General features: G+C 46.5%; 1 protein-coding gene across 1 annotated transcript in view; it reads right to left on the reverse strand.

Annotated features, from left to right (window-relative positions):
* Positions 1-21,224, reverse strand: part of unc80 (unc-80 homolog (C. elegans)) — a gene marked incomplete at both ends in the record, with an annotated part of 168,732 nt that overhangs the window by 111,903 nt on the left and 35,605 nt on the right. The window contains 4 exon segments of the mRNA XM_079519777.1: positions 911-1,089; positions 2,719-2,867; positions 5,661-5,708; positions 7,317-7,464. Coding sequence (XP_079375903.1) covers positions 911-1,089; positions 2,719-2,867; positions 5,661-5,708; positions 7,317-7,464 — 524 coding nt within the window.

Raw genomic sequence — 21,224 nt, forward strand, 5'->3', positions numbered from 1 at the left:
GTAACAGGGGGTGCATGGCCAAAAAGGTTTGGGAACCCCTGCATTAGAGAATGGCAAAGTGAGTTCAATGTTGTTTAACGTTGTTTAATGCAATCAGATAGGACTTTTCTGTGTGGATGTATGGACTGTCAATCAGACAGGACTTTTCTGTTTGGATGTATGGACTGTCAATCAGACAGGACTTTTCTGTTTGGATGTATGGACTGTCAATGAGATAGGACTTTTCTGTGTGGATGTATGGGCTGTCAATCAGACAGGACTGCGATGCGTTGTGAGCTTGTAGATCGGCTATTTTCAGCAAGTGTAAAATCTGTCATTTCAACGGCCTGCCAAAATACATTTTAGTCGACTAAATCAGCTGTAGATTTAGTCGACGAAAACTAGACTAACCCTAAAACATTCCAGGTGACTAAAATGAATGGGCCCCACCCACCAATTTTGATTTGAGGTTTAGTCATAGTCTTTTGAATAATTTGTATTTAGTTTTAGTCACATTTTAGTCACCTGGAATGTTCTAGTGTTAGTCCTGTTTTAGTCGACAAAATATCATAAGATTTTAGTCGACTTAAATGTATTTTGACAGGCCTTGATATCGTTGTAATGGCAGATTTTACACTTTGGTTGCATGCTGAAAATAGCAGATCTACAAGCTCAAAGTTGTGAGCTTGTGGATCTGCTATTTTCAGCCTGCAACCTAGCATAAAACTGGATCTCTTGTCCACTAGTCCCATCCTAACATTTTAGTCTAGTTTTTATTTGTTGACGAAATTGTCAATATATTTAGTCATATAGTTTTAGTCCTCATAGATTCGTTTGTATTTTGTTTTCATTTACTTTTAGTCAGTGAAAAAGGGTAGTCGACGAACACTTTTCGTCTTAGTCGACGGAAACAACACTGGGCCCCACCCACCTCTTGGGTCCAGGCATTTTGGGCTCCTCCTTGTCGTCGGGTTTCTTGGCGGCCGCAGGGGTCGTCGTGGCGACCTTCTCGGCGCTGTCTAAGAGCGCGCTGAGCGCCACGCGGCGGAACACGTTGCCGTGGGACTCCTTGATGAACTGGACCAGCTGGCGGATGTCACAGTACAGGCCCTAATAAGGAGACAGGAAACAGGTAGTGATGTCACACTAGTACAGGTAGTCTCGCGTTACCAGACTGTTGCCTCCGCGATTTCCAAGCGCTCCATCATACAGTCTGGGCCAACGGAAGAGCTATCAAGAATGATTATACTATAAAGCGGAAGTGGAGCCTCCTCGCCACTTCCGTTTCGTCTTTACAGTCGCGCATATTCATCCTAATATAAATAGAAAACATCTAAGGCTATAGCTTGTTGCTTAGCAGAAAAGGAAATAAAAAATATATATTTTCGAGAACGGAAATGGCAGCTTCCATTACTCAGCTCATGGGGGCTATAGGTCCAGACTCTATATAGCATTCGGAGATTGTGGAATAGTTGTCTGGCTACGCGAGACTACAGTACAGGCCCTAATAAGGAGACAGGAAACAGGAAGTGATGTCACAGTACAGGTCTATATTATTACTTGCGCCAGCAGAGTGCGTGTGTTGTGGTGCCTGGTAGCGTCAAGGTATATTATCGTTCCTCTTCCAGTTTACGTGCAAGGAGTCCTACTGCTGAACCATAGGAAGCAAGCACATTTTGGTCGTAAAAACGAACATGCCGGTAATCCGGGCTGTTACCGCTATTGCCCAACCTTATCCTGTGGGTGATCCTGAGGGTCCCCGGAATGCAAATTTGTCAACGATCACGTCAGCCTTATGTCCCATAGGGGACGAAGAGGAGTAAGTAAGTAACGCTGATGACCTCCTCGGATTACAACCCAACACTTGGTGGCATAGGTGGCGTAGGCATGCAGGATGGAGGAAGTTACTACTTGTCGTATAATCATATTATTATTAGTTAGTATAAGTTCGTAGAGGTCGGAAGTACTTGCGTGCTCTGCTTGCGCACTAGTAGGCCATTTATGGCCTACTAGTGTGCAACGCGCAAGTTGGCAATACAACAATACAACAATACAATACAACAATGATACAATACAACAATGATATCAAGGTTCAGGGAAAGATGATTCAAACAGCTGTAGCCGTTTTTATTTTATTTTGTTTTTTACTAGGGCTAAGGATCTGAGGAGCATTTTAAATTCCAAGATGAAGTGGGTGAAGATTGGTAAAGTTTGGTAAAGTTTGGGCAACTTTCTGTTTGTGTATTTATAGAACATTAAAATGAAGGAGGAGGCCTGGGCCGTGGCTCAGCGGTCCAGGCACCTTGGCTAAAGCGAGCGAGTTGCCATGTCGAACATTGCGAAGTTCGCATAGCCGACTCAGGGCCGTTCGAGTTGCGAGACCCGATAGGCATCATGTTCGGGCAAGAGCGCTTTCCATCGACTGGCACTCAAAGAGGCTATACTGGCCAATCACAGCGCGTCCTTGCACAACCCATGTAGGCTTTCGAAGGATGCGTACATGGGAGAAACAAGCGCACGCACGCACGCACGCACGCACGCACGCACGCACGCACAGCTGCATTGCCTCTAAGGAAGCCAAACAAAAATAAGTTTTACTCTCATGTACCTGTACACAAGACGCAACAATAAAGTACAACCTTGAACACACACACACACACACACACACACACACACACACACACGCACACGCACACACACACGCACACGCACACGCACACACACGTCATCATGACCCACCAGGTTCTCGGGGCTGTGCAGCTCGTGCGTGGTGGAGGCGCAGCGGGTGATCAGGGACTTGAACATGCAGCCCACCACCACCGCCTCCATGGTCTGGGCCACGGACTTGTTGTCCCCCGTGGTGAAGTTGTTCCCGAATCCAGCCTTGTCTGGTGGAGGGGGGAGAAAGCACACGGTCACACAGGAACGGGTGGCGTGTGTGCGTGTGTGTGTGTGTGTGTGTGTGTGTGTGTGTGTGTGTGTGTGTGTGTGTGTGTGGGGGGGGGGGATGTGTTACTTCGTGTTGATTCCGTCGACTAAAACTATGAGGAAAAAATGTTCGTCGACTACCTTTTTTTCCCGCTGACGGAAACTAAATGAAAACTAAACTATGAAAGACTGAAACTAAATATATTGACAATTTTGTCAACAGCAAAAAACAGAGGCCAAAATGTTAGGAAGGGACTAGTGGACAAGAGATCCAGTATAAGTAAAAGACATGTCATTTTACACTTGGTTGCATGCTGAAAATAGCCGATCTACAAGCTCACCCACATCACATCACAGCCCACCAAAATACATTTTAGTCGACTAAATCAACCGTAGATTTAGTCGACGAAAATCGGATGATATTTAGTCGACTAAAGCTAGACTAACACTAAAACATCCCAGGTGACGAAATGAAAACTATTCAAGAGACTATGACTAAAACTAAAACCAAACTGTACTGTCAAAATCAACACTGTATGACACCTCATCTACACAGGCAAGGAGCGAGCGTTCCGACGGCGATATTAAAAAAAACTGTCCCGATATGGAGCGTCGGTCGTCACGTCGCGACGTATATATACGTATATAGCCCCGAACCAATCATATAACCAATAGATAGTTAGCGGGTATAGATCAATAAAAGTGTTTGTGGGGAAACCGCGAAACCTCGCTCAAATAGAGACTCTGCGAGCGAATATATAGGGAGGGGTTGGACGATGCTTGCGGTGCGTCGGGGACAGTCTCGTTGAAAGGGGAGGGTTGGACGACGCTCGCGGTGCGTCGGGGACAGTCTCGTTATATAGGGAGGGGTTGGACGACGCTCGCGGTGCGTCCGGGACAGTCTCGTTGAAAGGGGAGGGTTGGACGACGTTCGCGGTGCGTCGGGGACAGTCTCGTTATATAGGGAGGGGTTGGACGACGACGCTTGCGGTGCGTCCGGGACAGTCTCGTTATATAGGGAGGGGTTGGACGACGACACTCGCGGTGCGTCCGGGACAGTCTCGTTATATAGGGAGGGGTTGGACGACGACACTCGCGGTGCGTCCGGGACAGTCTCGTTATATAGGGAGGGGTTGGACGACGACACTCGCGGTGCGTCCGGGACAGTCTCGTTATATAGGGAGGGGTTGGACGACGCTCGCGGTGCGTCGGGGGGACAGTCTCGTTATATAGGGAGGGGTTGGACGACGACACTCGCGGTGCGTCCGGGACAGTCTCGTTATATAGGGAGGGGTTGGACGACGACACTCGCGGTGCGTCCGGGACAGTCTCGTTATATAGGGAGGGGTTGGACGACGACACTCGCGGTGCGTCCGGGACAGTCTCGTTATATAGGGAGGGGTTGGACGACGCTTGCGGTGCGTCGGGGACAGTCTCGTTATATAGGGAGGGGTTGGACGACGCTCGCGGTGCGTCGGGGACAGTCTCGTTATATAGGGAGGGGTTGGACGACGCTCGCGGTGCGTCGGGGACAGTCTCGTTATATAGGGAGGGGTTGGACGACGCTCGCGGTGCGTCGGGGACAGTCTCGTTATATAGGGAGGGGTTGGACGACGCTCGCGGTACGTCGGGGACAGTCTCGTTATATAGGGAGGGGTTGGACGATGCTCGCGGTGCGTCGGGGGGACAGTCTCGTTATATAGGGAGGGGTTGGACGACGCTTGCGGTGCGTCCGGGACAGTCTCGTTATATAGGGAGGGGTTGGACGACGCTCGCGGTGCGTCGGGGACAGTCTCGTTATATAGGGAGGGGTTGGACGATGCTCGCGGTGCGTCGGGGACAGTCTCGTTATATAGGGAGGGGTTGGACGACGCTTGCGGTGCGTCGGGGACAGTCTCGTTATATAGGGAGGGGTTGGACGATGCTCGCGGTGCGTCGGGGGGACAGTCTCGTTATATAGGGAGGGGTTGTTATATAGGGAGCTAAACCAAACAAAGAGGAAACAGAGCATTCTGGGTAGGGAGTAAGGTATACATGCAAGTGACTTAAGGCCTTCCATTTAAAGAGGAGTGAAAATAATAAAGCTTGAGGGGAACTGATTAAAAGCTTGGTCCAAATAAGAGTCCTGTGTTAACGGGAACCCCTTTTGGTGTTTTAAGCATTATGTCATACTTTAGCTATTGACAAATAGCAGATCTACAAGCTCATAGCGAGCTTGTAGATCTGCTACTTTTGCAAAATCGTGAAAATGTGGTGCAAATCTTATATATATTCTTTCAGAGCGAACGTTTTTAACTCAAATCTTTGCTTCTGGGTGGAGGGGGACAACAGATTTTGTCCCCGGAACAACATATTTTCAGATTGGGGTCGGCGGTCAAATACATATATATATTTTGGACATGAAAATGTTTGAGAACGACTGACATAGAAACATCAGGATTTAGAAGGCATTTTGTAGAATCGTCCTCTGCAGGTCTGAATGGATTAAATAAATAAGATAATAAGGTACTTAAGGTACCGTATTATACCTACAGGTCGGTAAGGGTAAGGCTGAGAAGATAAGATTCAGACCATACGCTCTACGGTATGATTTGGTACCACAGTGAGCGAGCGATGCAGGAATGGGAGCAGCAGTGCCTTGGGAATGATCTTATTGGAGCAGGTGAGGAGTATTAACGTATTACTACTATCGATTAGAATTAATTATGGTCGTCATTATTATTATTATTATTATTGTTATTATGGGTATCTACCGATGTCTCTTTTTTTCCTCCTGGATCTCTCACCTGCACTGCCGTACTCTGCAAGAGAAAAGAGGCGGGGCAACAAGTTGATTGACATCAATCAGGCCAGCACAGACATGTACATGGAGTTCAGAAAGGACGCGGCACCCCCTGCGCACGCACGCACACACGCACGCACGCAGAAACTGAACAGGGGGTCCGGTGCACTTTCTCAAACAAGACACTCATCGGTTGTGTAACTTGCCAAGTGGATATTTTGTAGCTTATAGGTTAACAGGTGTTGCAATTGTCGTATATATATTGGCCCGGGCAAGACCTTTGCTCGGTGGTGAAGTTGTCGATCGGCTTCGGGGGAAATGCGAAAATGCCCCGAAAGGCTCGGGGGATTTGGCAAGTGTACACAACGGATGAGTGTGCAAGGAATAAAGAAAAGGAAGGAATCGCCGAAGTGGATGGAGGGAGGAAGGGAGGATGGGAACAGGATTATATGAAGGAGAGAGGGACAGCGTAGAAGGACAGAGGGACACAGCGTATAGAGGGACAGAGGGACAGCGTAAAAGGACAGAGGGACACAGCGTATAGAGGGACAGAGGGACAGCGTAGAAGGACAGAGGGACACAGCGTATAGAGGGACAGAGGGACAGCGTAGAAGGACAGAGGGACACAGCGTATAGAGGGACAGAGGGACAGCGTAGAAGGACAGAGGGACACAGCGTATAGAGGGACAGAGGGACAGCGTAGAAGGACAGAGGGACACAGCATATAGAGGGACAGAGGGACACAGCGTATAGAGGGACAGAGGGACAGCGTAGAAGGACAGAGGGACACAGCGTATAGAGGGACAGAGGGACAGCGTAGAAGGACAGAGGGACACAGCGTATAGAGGGACAGCGTAGAAGGACAGAGGGACACAGCGTATAGAGGGACAGAGGGACACAGCGTAGAAGGACAGAGGGACACAGCGTATAGAGGGACAGAGGGACACAGCGTAGAAGGACAGAGGGACACAGCGTATAGAGGGACAGAGGGACAGCGTAGAAGGACAGAGGGACACAGCGTATAGAGGGACAGAAGGACAGCGTAGAAGGACAGAGGGACACAGTGTATAGAGGGACAGAGGGACAGCGTAGAAGGACAGAGGGACACAGCGTATAGAGGGACAGAGGGACACAGCGTAGAAGGACAGAGGGACACAGCGTATAGAGGGACAGAGGGACACAGCGTAGAAGGACAGAGGGACACAGCGTATAGAGGGACAGAGGGACACAGCGTAGAAGGACAGAGGGACACAGCGTATAGAGGGACAGAGGGACAGCGTAAAGAAGGACAGAGGGACAGACATATTGAACAGAGAAAGCTAGAATGTGGTCAAAGTGCGAGGTGAGACAGTGGCACACCCTTCAACTCTGTGAACCAAAGGGGGGGTAGGTGGAGGAATAGAATGTCTTTCAATGCTTTTTACCTTGTAAAGTAAGTATTTATAAGTATATATATATATATATATATATTAATAAAGAAAAGTAATACCTATGCAGAACATACGTTATAGTATTGGACACGGGCATCATCAGGGCATCTCGATTTTGGAGATGTGTGTGTGTGACATGTGTGTGTGCGCGCGCATGCGTGCACAGTACACCACACACACACACACTGCAGACTTACTGTCGGTGATGGGCTCCATACAGAAGCCCAGGAGAGCATGGAGGAAGTCGACGATGTTGTTGAGAGAGTCCTTGTTGACGTACTCTCTCATGGTCTGTCTGAACTGCAGCTTGTCCAACTTGTAGAGGCTGGTCAGGCAGTTCTGGGCCTGCGGGGGTGGATGGAGGAGTCTGTTACAGCAGGGGTTCCCATAGCCGCAATTTGCAACTCTAGATTGTTTTATAATGGGATGAATCTAGAGTTGCAATACCCTCCATTGACTCCCCACTCATCATTTTGCGTTTGCGATCTGCTTGTCTTAAACGACGTTAAACTCACCAACATTGCAGCTGTAGTCCAAGCTTGAATTATTCTCTTTCAATCTGCAAAGCTTGTTTTTCATAAAAATCCCCCGTAGACATGTTATGAGCTACTTTCTGTAAAGAAATTCTGTGCAAGTGATTCTTTTTCTAAGTGCTGGAGTTTGGAAGCGCTCGTCGTAAGTCACTGAACGTCCCTGCATGCATCTGTTTCGCATTTGCACATAATGCAGGAGGCAGCAGCGCGACCCCTTAATACAAACGAGCGCTTCCAAACTCCAACATTTCTTCTTCTTGACAGAAAGTAGCTCATAACATGTCTACGGGGGATTTTTATGAAAAACAAGCTTTGCAGATTGAAAGAGAATAATTCAAGCTTGGACTACAGCTGCAATGTTGGTGAGTTTAACGTCGTTTAAGACAAGCAGATCGCAAACGCAAAATGATGAGTGGGGAGTCAATGGAGGGTATTGCAACTCTAGATTCATCCCATTATAAAAAAAATCTAGAGTTGCAAATTGCGGCTAGGGTTCCCAAACTGTTTTGGCCCAGGGTATACCCCATTACCCCTTTGCCACCCCCTCATCCTCACGACAACGATAAGCAGGGGTCATCAACATGTCCGTGTCCGTGGCGAAGGATATAGGTCATGTCCGTGGCAGATTTTAGGTTTTCGGTTGTACACACCTCTACAGCTCCGTCAGTCAGACAATTTACATTTAAAAGCTATCGGATGGACGCGTGGATAACGGCATGCATGTGTACCAGCGCCGGCCCTGTCATCAGGCAAGTCAGACAAATGCCTGGGGCATCAGGAGGGGAGGGGGGCAGCACAATGAGCGAGGCAGCAAGCCCCCCTTTTTCTTTTTTTCACGGGTTACTCCTGCAACGCTACTTGCGCGGTGCTCTGCTCAGACACAGCTGTAGTTGCCCCTCCTTCTTTCTCCCGTCCCCCGTAGTAGCAGAGTCACGTGTACTGTCAACATTAGTTTGTCGACGGACGGACGGACGTCTCTACACTGCCACAATGTTATGCTGCCCACACAGCCAGATGCAAAAGACACAAAGATGCTAAACTACAGTCACAAACAGTGTGGTCGTTACGCAGCAGGAGGTTTGTTAGCAGCACTGAAACGTCCTACACAGATACAAATAATTACTCACCTACTGCTGCAGGTTCCATGTTTAAATAAAGTAATTCCAGTGTTGTTCAAGTGACAGATGCATGGTTTTCACATTGTATGTAACTAGAATTTCGCGGGCCTTCGGCCCGCTCATCCCAGAGTTGCGTTGCCCCGCGTTGCGATACAGAAGTCCACAGATACAGAAGTCCACAGTGACACGCGTTTTATGCAGCTGTTTTGTGTTGCAGCGCGTGCGCGCGCGCGCGTGTAGTGTTGTTGTTCTTATCCATATATGCGCCTCGGTTCGTCCCGTTTGTTCCACGCCAGGTGTCGACGCAGTCGTTCGTGCGATTTGCGTGTTTGCATTATTTTAACTGTGTAGGCATACCATATTCTGAATTACCAAAAAGAGGACACATGCGCGCGTGCATGTGGATGTGGATGTGCACATGCGCGTGCACGTCGTGCACGTCGTGCATGTGCCGTGCGTGGGCGGTTGTGTTAAATTGAGATGTCAAAAGAATCTAGAGCCTAACAATAAATGCATCAAATATGCTCTATATTAGTTATGTATTTATTTAAAGCAGTGGCTCTGAAAGGTGTGATCCAGGGACCCTCATGGTTCCTTGAGGGGGTTCCAAATGGACCCATTATAGGTCTGTAACTCTGAGAGTGTAACACATGGACCCAAATGGACCCTTACAGGTCTGTAACTCTGAGAGTGTAAAAATGTAACCAAATGGAGTCTTTTATAACTGTTAACTCTGATACTGTGGAAATGGAATGAAATGGGACTGTTATGGGTCCATTTGGTTTGACTCTCAGAGTTATGGGGGTCCTTGAAATTAAAAAGTTTGAGAACCTGTATGCAATGGCTTATCTGTTGTAAAAAGAGAGACCAGCCTATTCTCCAAACCATCATATCTTATGCTTTGCTAGGTTGTACAAAATAATATTGGGTCATTATAATTTGCAGGACTCACCGCGCGCACAGCTGCCTTGTCTGTGTTGACATGACATGGGCTTGCAGGACAGAACTTGTATTTGTGACAGACACATAGTTCCTTTGCAGACAATACAATGTGCTTCTCATTGGTCAGTCAGAAAGCTGAGAAAACAGCAGGCTACTGTTTCTGCATGTCAATGATGAGATAGTTCTCCGCTGTCTGTCTATCTGCAGACAGCGGAGCAGCCAGCGAGCCTTTCTCTGATCTGCGGTCGGGACCAGTGGTAGTGGTGTGAGCGTGCAGCGCATGCAGAGTTATGAAGAATACACATTCCGGGGTTGGGGCTGAAAGTCCACCTCTCAGTGTTTTTCCACTACGAACCATTGAACGTGCATTGTAATACACATTGGTGTGAATGGTCTGTGAGCGTAGCGATACACTACAGGCGATACGTGTAAAACCCCGGACATTTGAAGGTATTTATAAAACCACCCGGACTGGCCGGACAGGCCCCCAAAAGAGGACGTATGGTAAACTGTGTATGTAATCGCGGCGCTGTCCATGCAAGTTAGAATGAGTGTGTGTGTGTGTGTGTGTGTGTGTGTGGCTGGCTGCCCTGTGGTTGGCTGCGTGGGGATCGGCATGTGAGGGGGCTAGCCAATAAGGGCCCTGTGTTGCATGTGGAGAATTGTGTAGGTTAGTGTGTGTGGTGCAGCCGAACGGGGTGGTGAGAACATGAGGGGGATGTAGCACAGCAATCGGTGACCCCTACATTAAGCTGTGTTGCTCCCAAGATGCAGTGCAAATGCGTGTTGTAAGCAACCGTAGCCAATGGGAAAACAGGATGCAGTGTTGCCAGGTCCGCGAATTGTAAGCGAGTTGTAAGTAGCGTGTTGAATGGCATATTTTCTGGGCTTGTTTTCATAGACGTGGCAACAAATTAGGCGGGGGTGTCGGTGCTTGTGGCGTGTTTGTGTTTATTATTGATATTGATGTTGTTTGTGAGTGTGGACGGGAGGCGGCTCTAGTGGCAGTGCAATGACAGTTTTTACGCGGGTGTTGTTAAATGTGGCCGTGCGGCGCGACATGAGGAGATAGCCGTGGATCGACGCGGAGGGTAAGGCTGTGTCGTGTTAGTGTGTTGTTGCAGTGTGTGTTGCAGCGTGTTGCAGCGTGTCAGTGACGTAGTAGCTGGTGCCTTTTGTTCCTGTGCGTGCTTTTGGGCACATGTTTTCAATTGTAATATAGGATGGTCTTGTGGTTTAGCGACTAGCACTATGACAGGAGCAACGTAAACTTTGGGAAAGTGTCATAGTAGCTTGTTTACAACTGAAACAGACTTCCTGTGCTCTGACTTCCTCTTCAAAATAAGAGTCACGTGTAAAGATTAGTCAACACAAGTTTTATTTCTAAGTTTACTTACAGGACATATCATCATATTTGAGTTCCTTTTGAATGCCTGTCAGATTCTCTACATATAACTGTCGCAGCTCTTGGTGCGCAAATGCGCTTTGCATCCTTTGATCTACCGCGCAGAAAACATTTTGACGACGCATGCGCACTGGCGCACCAGTTGTGTGCAGGCCTGTTCATGTCAGAGTGTTTGTGTTGGAGCCCCCAGTGGCACTGGGGGGACACTGGGGAGGCACTGTGGGGACACTAGGGAGGCACTGGGGGGACACTGAGGAGGCACTGGGGGGACACTGGGGAGGCACTGGGGAGGCACATGGGGGGTGAATTTGCAAATCTGTAAATCTCTAAATTTGCCATGAAAAATCTGTAAATTTGCCATGAAAATGCTTCAATCTGGTGCACTTTGAGATCAAAATTAAGAGGCTAGATCAGGCCGCCAGTTGAGGTGAAGGTGGGGGCCACATGTGGCCCTCAGGCCGCCAGTTGATATTAACCTTCGGGCCGCATTAGGTGAAGGTGGGGGCCACATGTGGGGGCCCAGTGTGGAGGGATGGTATGACAGACTGACTGGTATAAACAGTGCCCCCAGTGGGGAGGGATGGTATGACAGACTGACTAGTATAAACAGCGCCCCCAGTGGGGAGGGATGGTATGACAGACTGACTGGTATTAACAGTGCCCCCGGTGTAGAGGGATGGTATGACAGACTGGTATAAACAGTGCCCCCAGTGGGGAGGGATGGTATGACAGACTGGTATAAACAGTGCCCCCAGTAGGGAGGGATGTTATGACAGACTGACTGGTATAAACAGTGCCCCCAGTGGGGAGGGATGGTATGACAGAGAGACTGGTATAAACAGCGTCCCCAGTGGGGAGGGATGGTATAAACAGCACCCCCAGTGTAGAGGGATGGTATAAACAGCGCCCCCAGTGGGGAGGGATGGTATGACAGAGAGACTGGTATAAACAGCGCCCCCAGTGGGGAGGGATGGTATGACAGACTGACTGGTATAAACAGTGCCCCCAGTGGGGAGGGATGGTATGACAGAGAGACTGGTATAAACAGCGCCCCCAGTGGGGAGGGATGGTATGACAGACTGACTGGTATAAACAGTGCCCCCAGTGGGGAGGGATGGTATGACAGACTGACTGGTATAAACAGTGCCCCCCAGTGGGGAGGGATGGTATGACAGAGAGACTGGTATAAACAGCGTCCCCAGTGGGGAGGGATGGTATGACAGACTGACTGGTATAAACAGCGTCCCCAGTGGGGAGGGATGGTATAAACAGCACCCCCAGTGTAGAGGGATGGTATAAACAGCGCCCCCAGTGGGGAGGGATGGTATGACAGAGAGACTGGTATAAACAGCGCCCCCAGTGGGGAGGGATGGTATGACAGACTGACTGGTATAAACAGTGCCCCCAGTGGGGAGGGATGGTATGACAGACTGACTAGTATAAACAGTGCCCCCCAGTGGGGAGGGATGGTATGACAGAGAGACTGGTATAAACAGCGTCCCCAGTGGGGAGGGATGGTATGACAGACTGACTGGTATAAACAGCGTCCCCAGTGGGGAGGGATGGTATAAACAGCACCCCCAGTGTAGAGGGATGGTATAAACAGCGCCCCCCAGTGTAGAGGAATGGTATAAACAGCGCCCCCAGTGTAGAGGGATGGTATAAACATATTAACCTGCGGACCGCATTAAGTGAAGGTGGGGGCCACATGTGTTTTTTTGGCGGGGGGGGGGGGGGGGGTTGGGGGGGGGGGGGGCATCTGGAAATATCCTGGGGCAGCATTTTCAATAGGGCCGGCCCTGATGTGTACAATATCGGAGGGAAAGGTTCCATACTCCATACGACCAACGTCGGCTTCCATGCTAGCTGCTTCAGCTTAACATGTCTCGCAGAGGACACCGGAGGCTCGCAGTGATTTCACCACAGCACGAAGCTGTCAAGCTGTCCTCGATGCGGAGCAGCAAGCGTGCGTGGAAGTCCGTGGTCAGACAATGATCTGCCCCTGCAACCCCATGTGAAATGCACTGATTGCACTCCCTATAGTTCATTCCACAGTTTTTGAATTGTATTCCTTTGTCTTACTGTTTTCCCCCCTAATATTGTTTTCTCATGCCCCCCCATGTAATTAAAGCACATTTGAGTATTCATATAGACACTGAAGACACTTCATATAGGCACTTGCTGCACTTGTTTATCTGTTGGATTTGGATATTAAGTAGCCTTTGATTTAAAAAAAAAAACATATTGTTTTATTTGTATTTATTTAACCTTTATTTAACCAGTAAAAAACACATTGAGACTGCGTGGGAATTGGCCAAGAGGCAGAAATAAAATTACACTTCAATACCGCATCGTCAATGTTATACATTTTGGACCAGCACATACAACCAGAGGCGTATCTACAATAAGGCGAGGGCAGGCGTCCGCCTGTCCAAATCCATTTCTGGCCTGGCCAAAATCCATACAATGAGAAAAAAAGGTCAAAAACAAGACGTGAGAACTATTAATGGACAGCTGATTGGCCGTCGCGGTAGAGCGCGACCCTCAATCACCCATTGGAATGTAAATGCAAGCCTTTCAGCCTTTGTATACTACTCGTCTGGCAGGTATATCTCTTTGAAAACCTTTAGTGCTACGATTGTGCGCGGGGAGACGACAATTAACACATCTTGCCTGTCCAAAATATAATTCTTGCTTGCCCAAAATGTAATTCCTGGAAACGCCACTGCATACAACATCCATAATACACCTTCATAGTACCTGTGAATAAATACCTCACCAAATAACTACTTTTTAGTAGCAGCCTAGCAGGGCAAAATACACAATATACGCGATCTGAACCGACATAATAAATATATAGGCATGAACATAGGCTAGCACATATCCAAACATGTGCAGGTGTTGGACTGTATACATACAAGATGATCCTTTTGAAACTTCTCAAGGGAACTTTCAAATGAAGTGATGAAGTGAAGTGAGTTATTCCGGTAGAGTGTCTCAGCCCTGCGCATGGCCGCGGGAAGATGTTTACAGTAGGAGGTGCTGAACGCTTAGTGCACGTGCAATTTGTGGCGCGCGCTAACGCGCGCACCACAAATTGCACGTGCACGCGCCTCGTGCATTTTCACACAGAAAAGTGGCTTTTAAAGTGGCCTCTCCCCAAGCATGAGCAAACTGACACAGGCAATTAACCAGGATAAGGCGCCGATACTGTGATACAGCATATTTATTAGTCCATTAACAGAAATCTGTTTTGATTAAAATTATTATTATTTTCCCCCTCCTATCCAAGGGGGGGCTGTGCCTGGGCGGAGAGGGTGCTCCAGCCCCCCCAGCACCCCTACTTCCCTCAGCCATGGCCCTGCGATCGCTATCGCCTTTAAGGCGTCTTACTGGTAAATATATTGCTCATTTTATATTCAATAAATATATATTCCATCCATTCTTGCGTTGTCCTGACTGAATGTTCTTATTTTGGTCATAACTTACTGAATGTCATATAGTCTCCAGGTTTTCATCAGAATATGGAGGAGACTTATTTACTACGACACCATGGCATATTGAGAGTCCCAACTAGTACTAGTGGTTCTCAAATGTTTTATTTGCAAGGAGCCCCTTAACTGGACCCGTAAGGGTCCATTTTTGTTTCCATTTGTAACACTCTCAGAGTTACTGACCTGTTATGGTCCTACGTAGGCCAACTCTTTACGTTTTTCTGGTATTATACAGTAGATATTATTGTCCGCTCATTTTGTACTGTATGTCCGTGGCAAAAAATAATAATTTTGACAAAAATGTCCACCACAAGCCAGCATGGGGATGAGCCCTGCTGATAAGGATACTGTACGTACAGCCTTACATTGATGATAAGCATACTGTACAGCCTTACATTGATGATAAGCATACTGTACAGCCTTACATTTAGATGATAAGCATACTGTACAGCCTTACATTTAGATGATAAGCATACTGTACAGCCTTACATTTAGATGATAAGCATACTGTACAGCCTTACATGTAGATGATAAGCATACTGTACAGCCTTACATTTAGATGATAAGCATACTGTACAGCCTTACATTGATGATAAGCATACTGTACAGCCTTACATTTAGATGATAAGCATACTGTACAGCCTTACATTGATGATAAGCATACTGTACAGCCTTACATTTAGATGATAAGCATACTGTACAGCCTTACATTTAGATGATAAGCATACTGTACAGCCTTACATTTAGATGATAAGCATACTGTACAGCCTTACATTGATGATAAGCATACTGTACAGCCTTACATTTAGATGATAAGCATACTGTACAGCCTTACATTGATGATAAGCATACTGTACAGCCTTACATTGAGATGATAAGCATACTGTACAGCCTTACATTTAGATGATAAGCATACTGTACAGCCTTACATTTAGATGATAAGCATACTGTACAGCCTTACATTGATGATAAGCATACTGTACAGCCTTACATTTAGATGATAAGCATACGTACAGCCTTACATTTAGATGCCATTGGAACTATTTGTATTCAAACTTTTCAAAGTCACAACAACGTGCCAACACATTTTCCACAACTTTTATTTAAGATGCTATCTTAGAATAGATGTAGACCTATTTGACAGTGCAGAAAGACAATTGCCTTTCCCTTGATGCATCGACGAGCATCAACGACCATCAGCTGGTCACAGCCACATATTCACAGACACTCGGCCTCCGCAGAGCTCTAACTCAAAGTGGCTGGAGTCTGTTTCATTTCTATCCAAAAGCCCTTGAATGATGGATTATGATTAAGGATTACTGTGATTATGGTAAACTCACACATCACACATACCATAGTTAACACTTTAAGCGCTACCGCTATATTCCACAACATGGCCAAAGAAATCCACCCCGGAAGTGATAGCCGTCCATATTTGCTTTTACTTTCTTAGCATGATCAAAGTTTATACTTTTATAAGGTCTCAAAGATGGCAGTTTGTCTCATTTAAGAATAAGGACTATTAAGCGTGTGCGCACGGCCGAGTGCACGTTGGATCCGTGTGGAGGCTAACATGTGAGTAGTTTTTAATTTTTAAATTAAAATTAAATAAAGAAATTAAAAAGAAGAAAATGTAATTACCGGATTAAAATGACATTAAAGAAAGACGGAATTCCACGTTCTGGCACAGGCGGGGGGTCGAGAAATGTGTACGTAATTCCGCGTTCCTGGCATACGGTTAGAAAAACTTTAAAAAAAACAAAAGAAAATCTGAATTATTTCACGGACCCCACTTTGGGAACCGTGGCATTAACCGTTTCCGTCCATCCGACGTGTCAGCACGTCCTAGGGAATGGAACCGAGGGGTGCATACGACGTCCTCACACGTCTTATCATTTATCCTCAATGATACGGGGCGAGATAAGAATATTCTGAATTTTTCCCTTTTTTTTATTTGTCAGTTCGCCCCTCGGCTACCGTATGCTCCGCTCTGTCCCCATGTTAGCTTATCATTGACATAGCCGTTAGCGCGGCGGAAAGAATGACTCGTCTCTCCTAATCCAGGGCGCTTTCCGTGGTGTTGAACGGATCGATATACTGGCGCTTCATTTCTGCTCCTCATCCGTCTCTCCCGCAAAATATGAACGCTTTTTGGATCATATATCGTATAAACTAAAACGATCGCAATGTAAGCTAGCTATGTAAAGTGAACTTTTTTTAGTGGATTGTTTCCGGGTCATGGCTTTCCGAGTAAAAGGACTTCCGGCACTGATTGTGTTAAAGTACTGTAGGTCACGTGTCAACAAGGGAGTTGGTTTGTTTGTACCAGGTGTTTGTTTCTTAACTCTTTGAGCGTTTCAAGGATTTCTATATAGTAGGTAGACTTCTCTATGGCCAGAATGGCGTTTTTGAATGATTTATTGAAAATTCTCTGTTGTGAATGTGTGACAACGAAAGACCTTCAGAGAAAGCTTGACTTGTCTGCTTCCAGGAAAAAAATGAACTGAGTTGATAAAATGTTTAGTTCTTGTGTTGGAAGCCATTTAAAAGAGCCTGCATTTACACTGTTTCTGTTTCTAGGACAACCAAAAAAAGTTATGCCCGGTTGAAGTTTTATTTTCTAAATAACTTTTTTTCTGCTGGGCATACATAGCCATGCAATATCTCATTTTAAAGGGTGAGTTGTCTAGTTCAATTAAAATAAAATAAAAAGTTTCTCACATGTACCACTGTAGATATTTTGCCATCTATAAATAGCATGGTCAGTCATGATCAATCTGACCTATCCAGCTAAAAGTCCCCATAGCTCTGAAATTGGAACATCATATAAACTCAATTCTTTTTTGGGGTAAAATTAGACATTCTAACGCACATTTTGATATATACCATGTTTACATAGTCTTACCAGTACCTTGTCTATTCATGCATGTATCTCAAAAACCTGTTATGAAGAAACACAGTTTTGATAAAAAACACATCCAAGGACATTGTTTTGATATGACTTGGTGCCCATGATATGTATCAAAATATAGACTTGAATGTATACTGTATTATAAAAAAGAAATTGAGTTATTACCATCTACCGTTACAGAGTAAATCACAGTTGAAACTTGCTTAGTCATATACAATAAACCTCACAATAGTGAACAAAATAGTCATGACAGGTCTAACTCATTGTAAAAGCGTCTTTTATTTTTTACGACTACTAACATAATAAAATGATAAATATTACAGAAAATAAATAGGCCTACATACAAAACAGTTACTCCTCCCCTAGCTCTGATCCATAGCTCTAAATGCGCATTTAGAGCTATGGATCAGAGCTACTCCTCCCAAATGTCCCCAAACCCAGTCCTTGACGGTGTGTGTGTGTGAGTTAACCTGACTCCGCCATATGGGGCAGCAGAGTGTACACTGTGTTCCCCCCTCCTGCTCCCATCTGGGAACTCTCAGGCAGACTTGATGCCCGGCCACAAAACGGCCTGGCCAATCAGCAGCAGCTTCTAGCAACTTCTAGCAGCAGCTTCTAGCTTCTACTAGCTGCTGCTGATTGGCCAGGCCGTTTTGTGAGCAACTTCGCTTCTAGCTGCTGCTGATTGGCCAGGCCGTTTTGTGGCCGGGCATCAAGTCTGCCTGAGAGTTCCCAGATGGGAGCAGGAGGGGGGAACCCAGTGTACTCTCTGCTGCCCCATCTGGCGGAGTCAGGTTATGTGTGAGTAGGCTAAATAAAAAAAACACCCAAAAACTGCCCCCCCCTGAAATGAATGAATGAATGAATCCGGTTCAGTGTCGGAGAACGCCATCGCAGTCTTGACTCTTCATCCTCCTCCTCCTCCTCCTCATCTGATGCCAGTTCTAAATATATAAAAAGAAATAAACATTTTAGCTGTAGTCAGTGCACGCTACTATTACATGGCGTTTTACCCGGCTGCTGGCGATCAATGATTTTATTGTGCAGTGTCTTTGTGGGCCGAGTCGTGGCATGACAAATACAAATAGATGCTTGTATAAGTAGTATCACGATAAAATAATATGGCAACGTTAGAATGAAACACCAATGAGTGATCGGTGGTAATGTAGCTAGCTGCCCAGGTATCCAGCACCATTGCGTCGCAATCATCCAGCAACATTGGTACTGGCTATTGCCCGGGCTTGTGGCCCGGCCAATAGCCAGTACCATTTGTGCAGTGTTTGTTAGCAACTACTACTAGCCAACAGCCAGTGGAATGTGGTGACGTGATGGTGCTGGATATACGCTGGGCAGCTACATTACAAGCGATCACTCATTGGTGGTGTCATTCTAACGTCGCCATATTATTTTATCGTGATACTAATTATACAAACATCTATTTGTATGCCACGATGCCACGATTCGGCCCACAAAGACACAGTACAATACATTCATTTGATCAGATGTTTTTGTTAGCTACGTCGATCACCTATAGTACCGACCCTTGTTATATATTCTCCGACTATGCATGTCACGATGACTAAACCAGTTAGATCTATCCATATATGGTTCTACCACATCTATCTGATATCAGCACTAGGTCGGCTCGGGCCAAATATAGGGATCGTCTTACTAGACATGTCATATTAGGGCATTTTCGAATACAATAAAATTACCTTTTAGCGAAGGCATCAGCCTTGGTGGTAACTCCGGTGGGGAGAAGAAAAAACATTGCACACGTGTAATCCGCGAGGGTGGATGTTGCAGCCCGGCCAACGGTCTGGGACTGGAGAATGCCACTGGACACGGATGGATCATTTTTCAGATTGTTTTTTTTGCGGCGACTGCAAACCTGGCTGAAAAACTCTTCCTCCAGTGCCCACCTCGGAGGAGTCAACCAACCCCCCTGTTCACTGGGGGCTGGGCGTCAGTTTCCAATAGGAAAGCATACACGTGTGTCACGTGACACGGGAATTCTGGGAAATGTAGTTGATATTTATGCTCAATACTATATACAGAGGTGCGGACCGAATTAATATATTGGTATTAATAAAAAAAGAGAACTACGGAAAATCACGTACAGGGCAGAAAAGACTAATGCAAAACTCCACGTGTTTTCCAGTAGTAATCTGTCTAAGGGTTAAAAAGAACGGGCAGAAAAGTTCAGCCCAAGAATAGAATAAAACTCAAACTATCGCTGTCTGTGGTGTTGAGGATCAGACATCCGTGGTTCAGGTCTCATTTCGTCACCTAAACCGCTCCTCCCTCTCATCCTCTACTCTCTCTCACCTGACACTGCAACCTCATCCTTCCTCTCCACTATCTCGTCTGCATTTATTTGACCAACACTGTCCTCTCTCATCCAGGCCAGCTCGCTCATATCCACCGGCTCCCTGCAGTTATCTGAAACCCTCAGATCTGGACGAACACCTCTCAGTGGCGTAAGACAAAGCTATACCAAATGACCTATCCCACTTTCACTCACTCCTTTCTGCCTTCTCCCTCTCACTATCCACTGCTAAAACCTCTTTCTACCACATCAAATTCCAGTCCTGTACCTCTCCTCATGCAGGAGCTAACTATTTCCATCCACAACGCTTTGGTAACTTTGGTTCCAACATGGTGTTGTCCTGGACAGTCAGCTCTCATTCAAAGCACAGTGACAGTGGTCACTCGATCCTGTAGGTTTACACTCAATAACATTCAATGAATTAGACCCTTCCTCACCCAGGAGTCAGCCCAGCCCCTTATCCAGACAGTCATATCAAAACTTGACTATCGTATAACTCCCTCCTTACTGGCCTACCGGCATGCACACTTAAGCCTCTCAATTGATCCAAAATGCCGCAGCTCGCTTGGTCTTCAACCAGCCAAAATTCTCACATGACTCCCCCCATCGGCTCCCGGTCACCGCCCGCACAAAGAGTACAAAGCTCTGATGCTGGCATTCAAAGTAACCAAAGGTATATGGCACCCCCATATCTTGCTAGTCTTTTTTTTTTCGAAGATATTTTTTTGGCTTTTTGCTTATTTTTCCTTATTGATAGATTGTAACAGTATTACGACAGGAAAGAGGGAGAGAGACATGTCGTTGGGATCAGGACTCGAACACACCATCCGGCTGGATTACAAGCCTAGGTGCCTGGACCGCTCAACCGCGGCCCAGGCCATATCTTGCTAGGCTGATTGGAACCTACAAACACGCTCAGATCAGATCAGCCGATGCAGGGAAGCTGAAAGTACCTTCGTTAAAAAACGCTCCACACGTCCCAAACTCTTCAGCTAGTATATTTGGGAACACTATACCTATTGATTTATGTATGAGAAAACAGTACAATCTAACAGCTATATATGGGAACACTACCTATTGATTTATTTCACTCCGCAATCCTCAGACGATATCAGTTGATATCAATCCTCAGAGGATATCAGTTGCTGAAGAGTAAAATCTTCCTCCCTGACTCATATACCGTGACACAAATTATGAAAACATCGACTTGTGTCCAAAAATAACCGTTTGCTATTAAAAGCCAGGCCCAGCGCTACACGGTATCGGAGGCTTCCAGGCTTCAACTCGGTCTCGTGAAAGCTTTACCTTCCCACAAGAAGAAGTAATACTGTCCAAATAAGAGTTAGAGTTAGACACATTACACACAGAAACGT

The sequence above is a fragment of the Electrona antarctica genome, assembly GCF_951216825.1.
Source record: "Electrona antarctica genome assembly, chromosome: 14".
Taxonomy (NCBI): domain Eukaryota; kingdom Metazoa; phylum Chordata; class Actinopteri; order Myctophiformes; family Myctophidae; genus Electrona; species Electrona antarctica.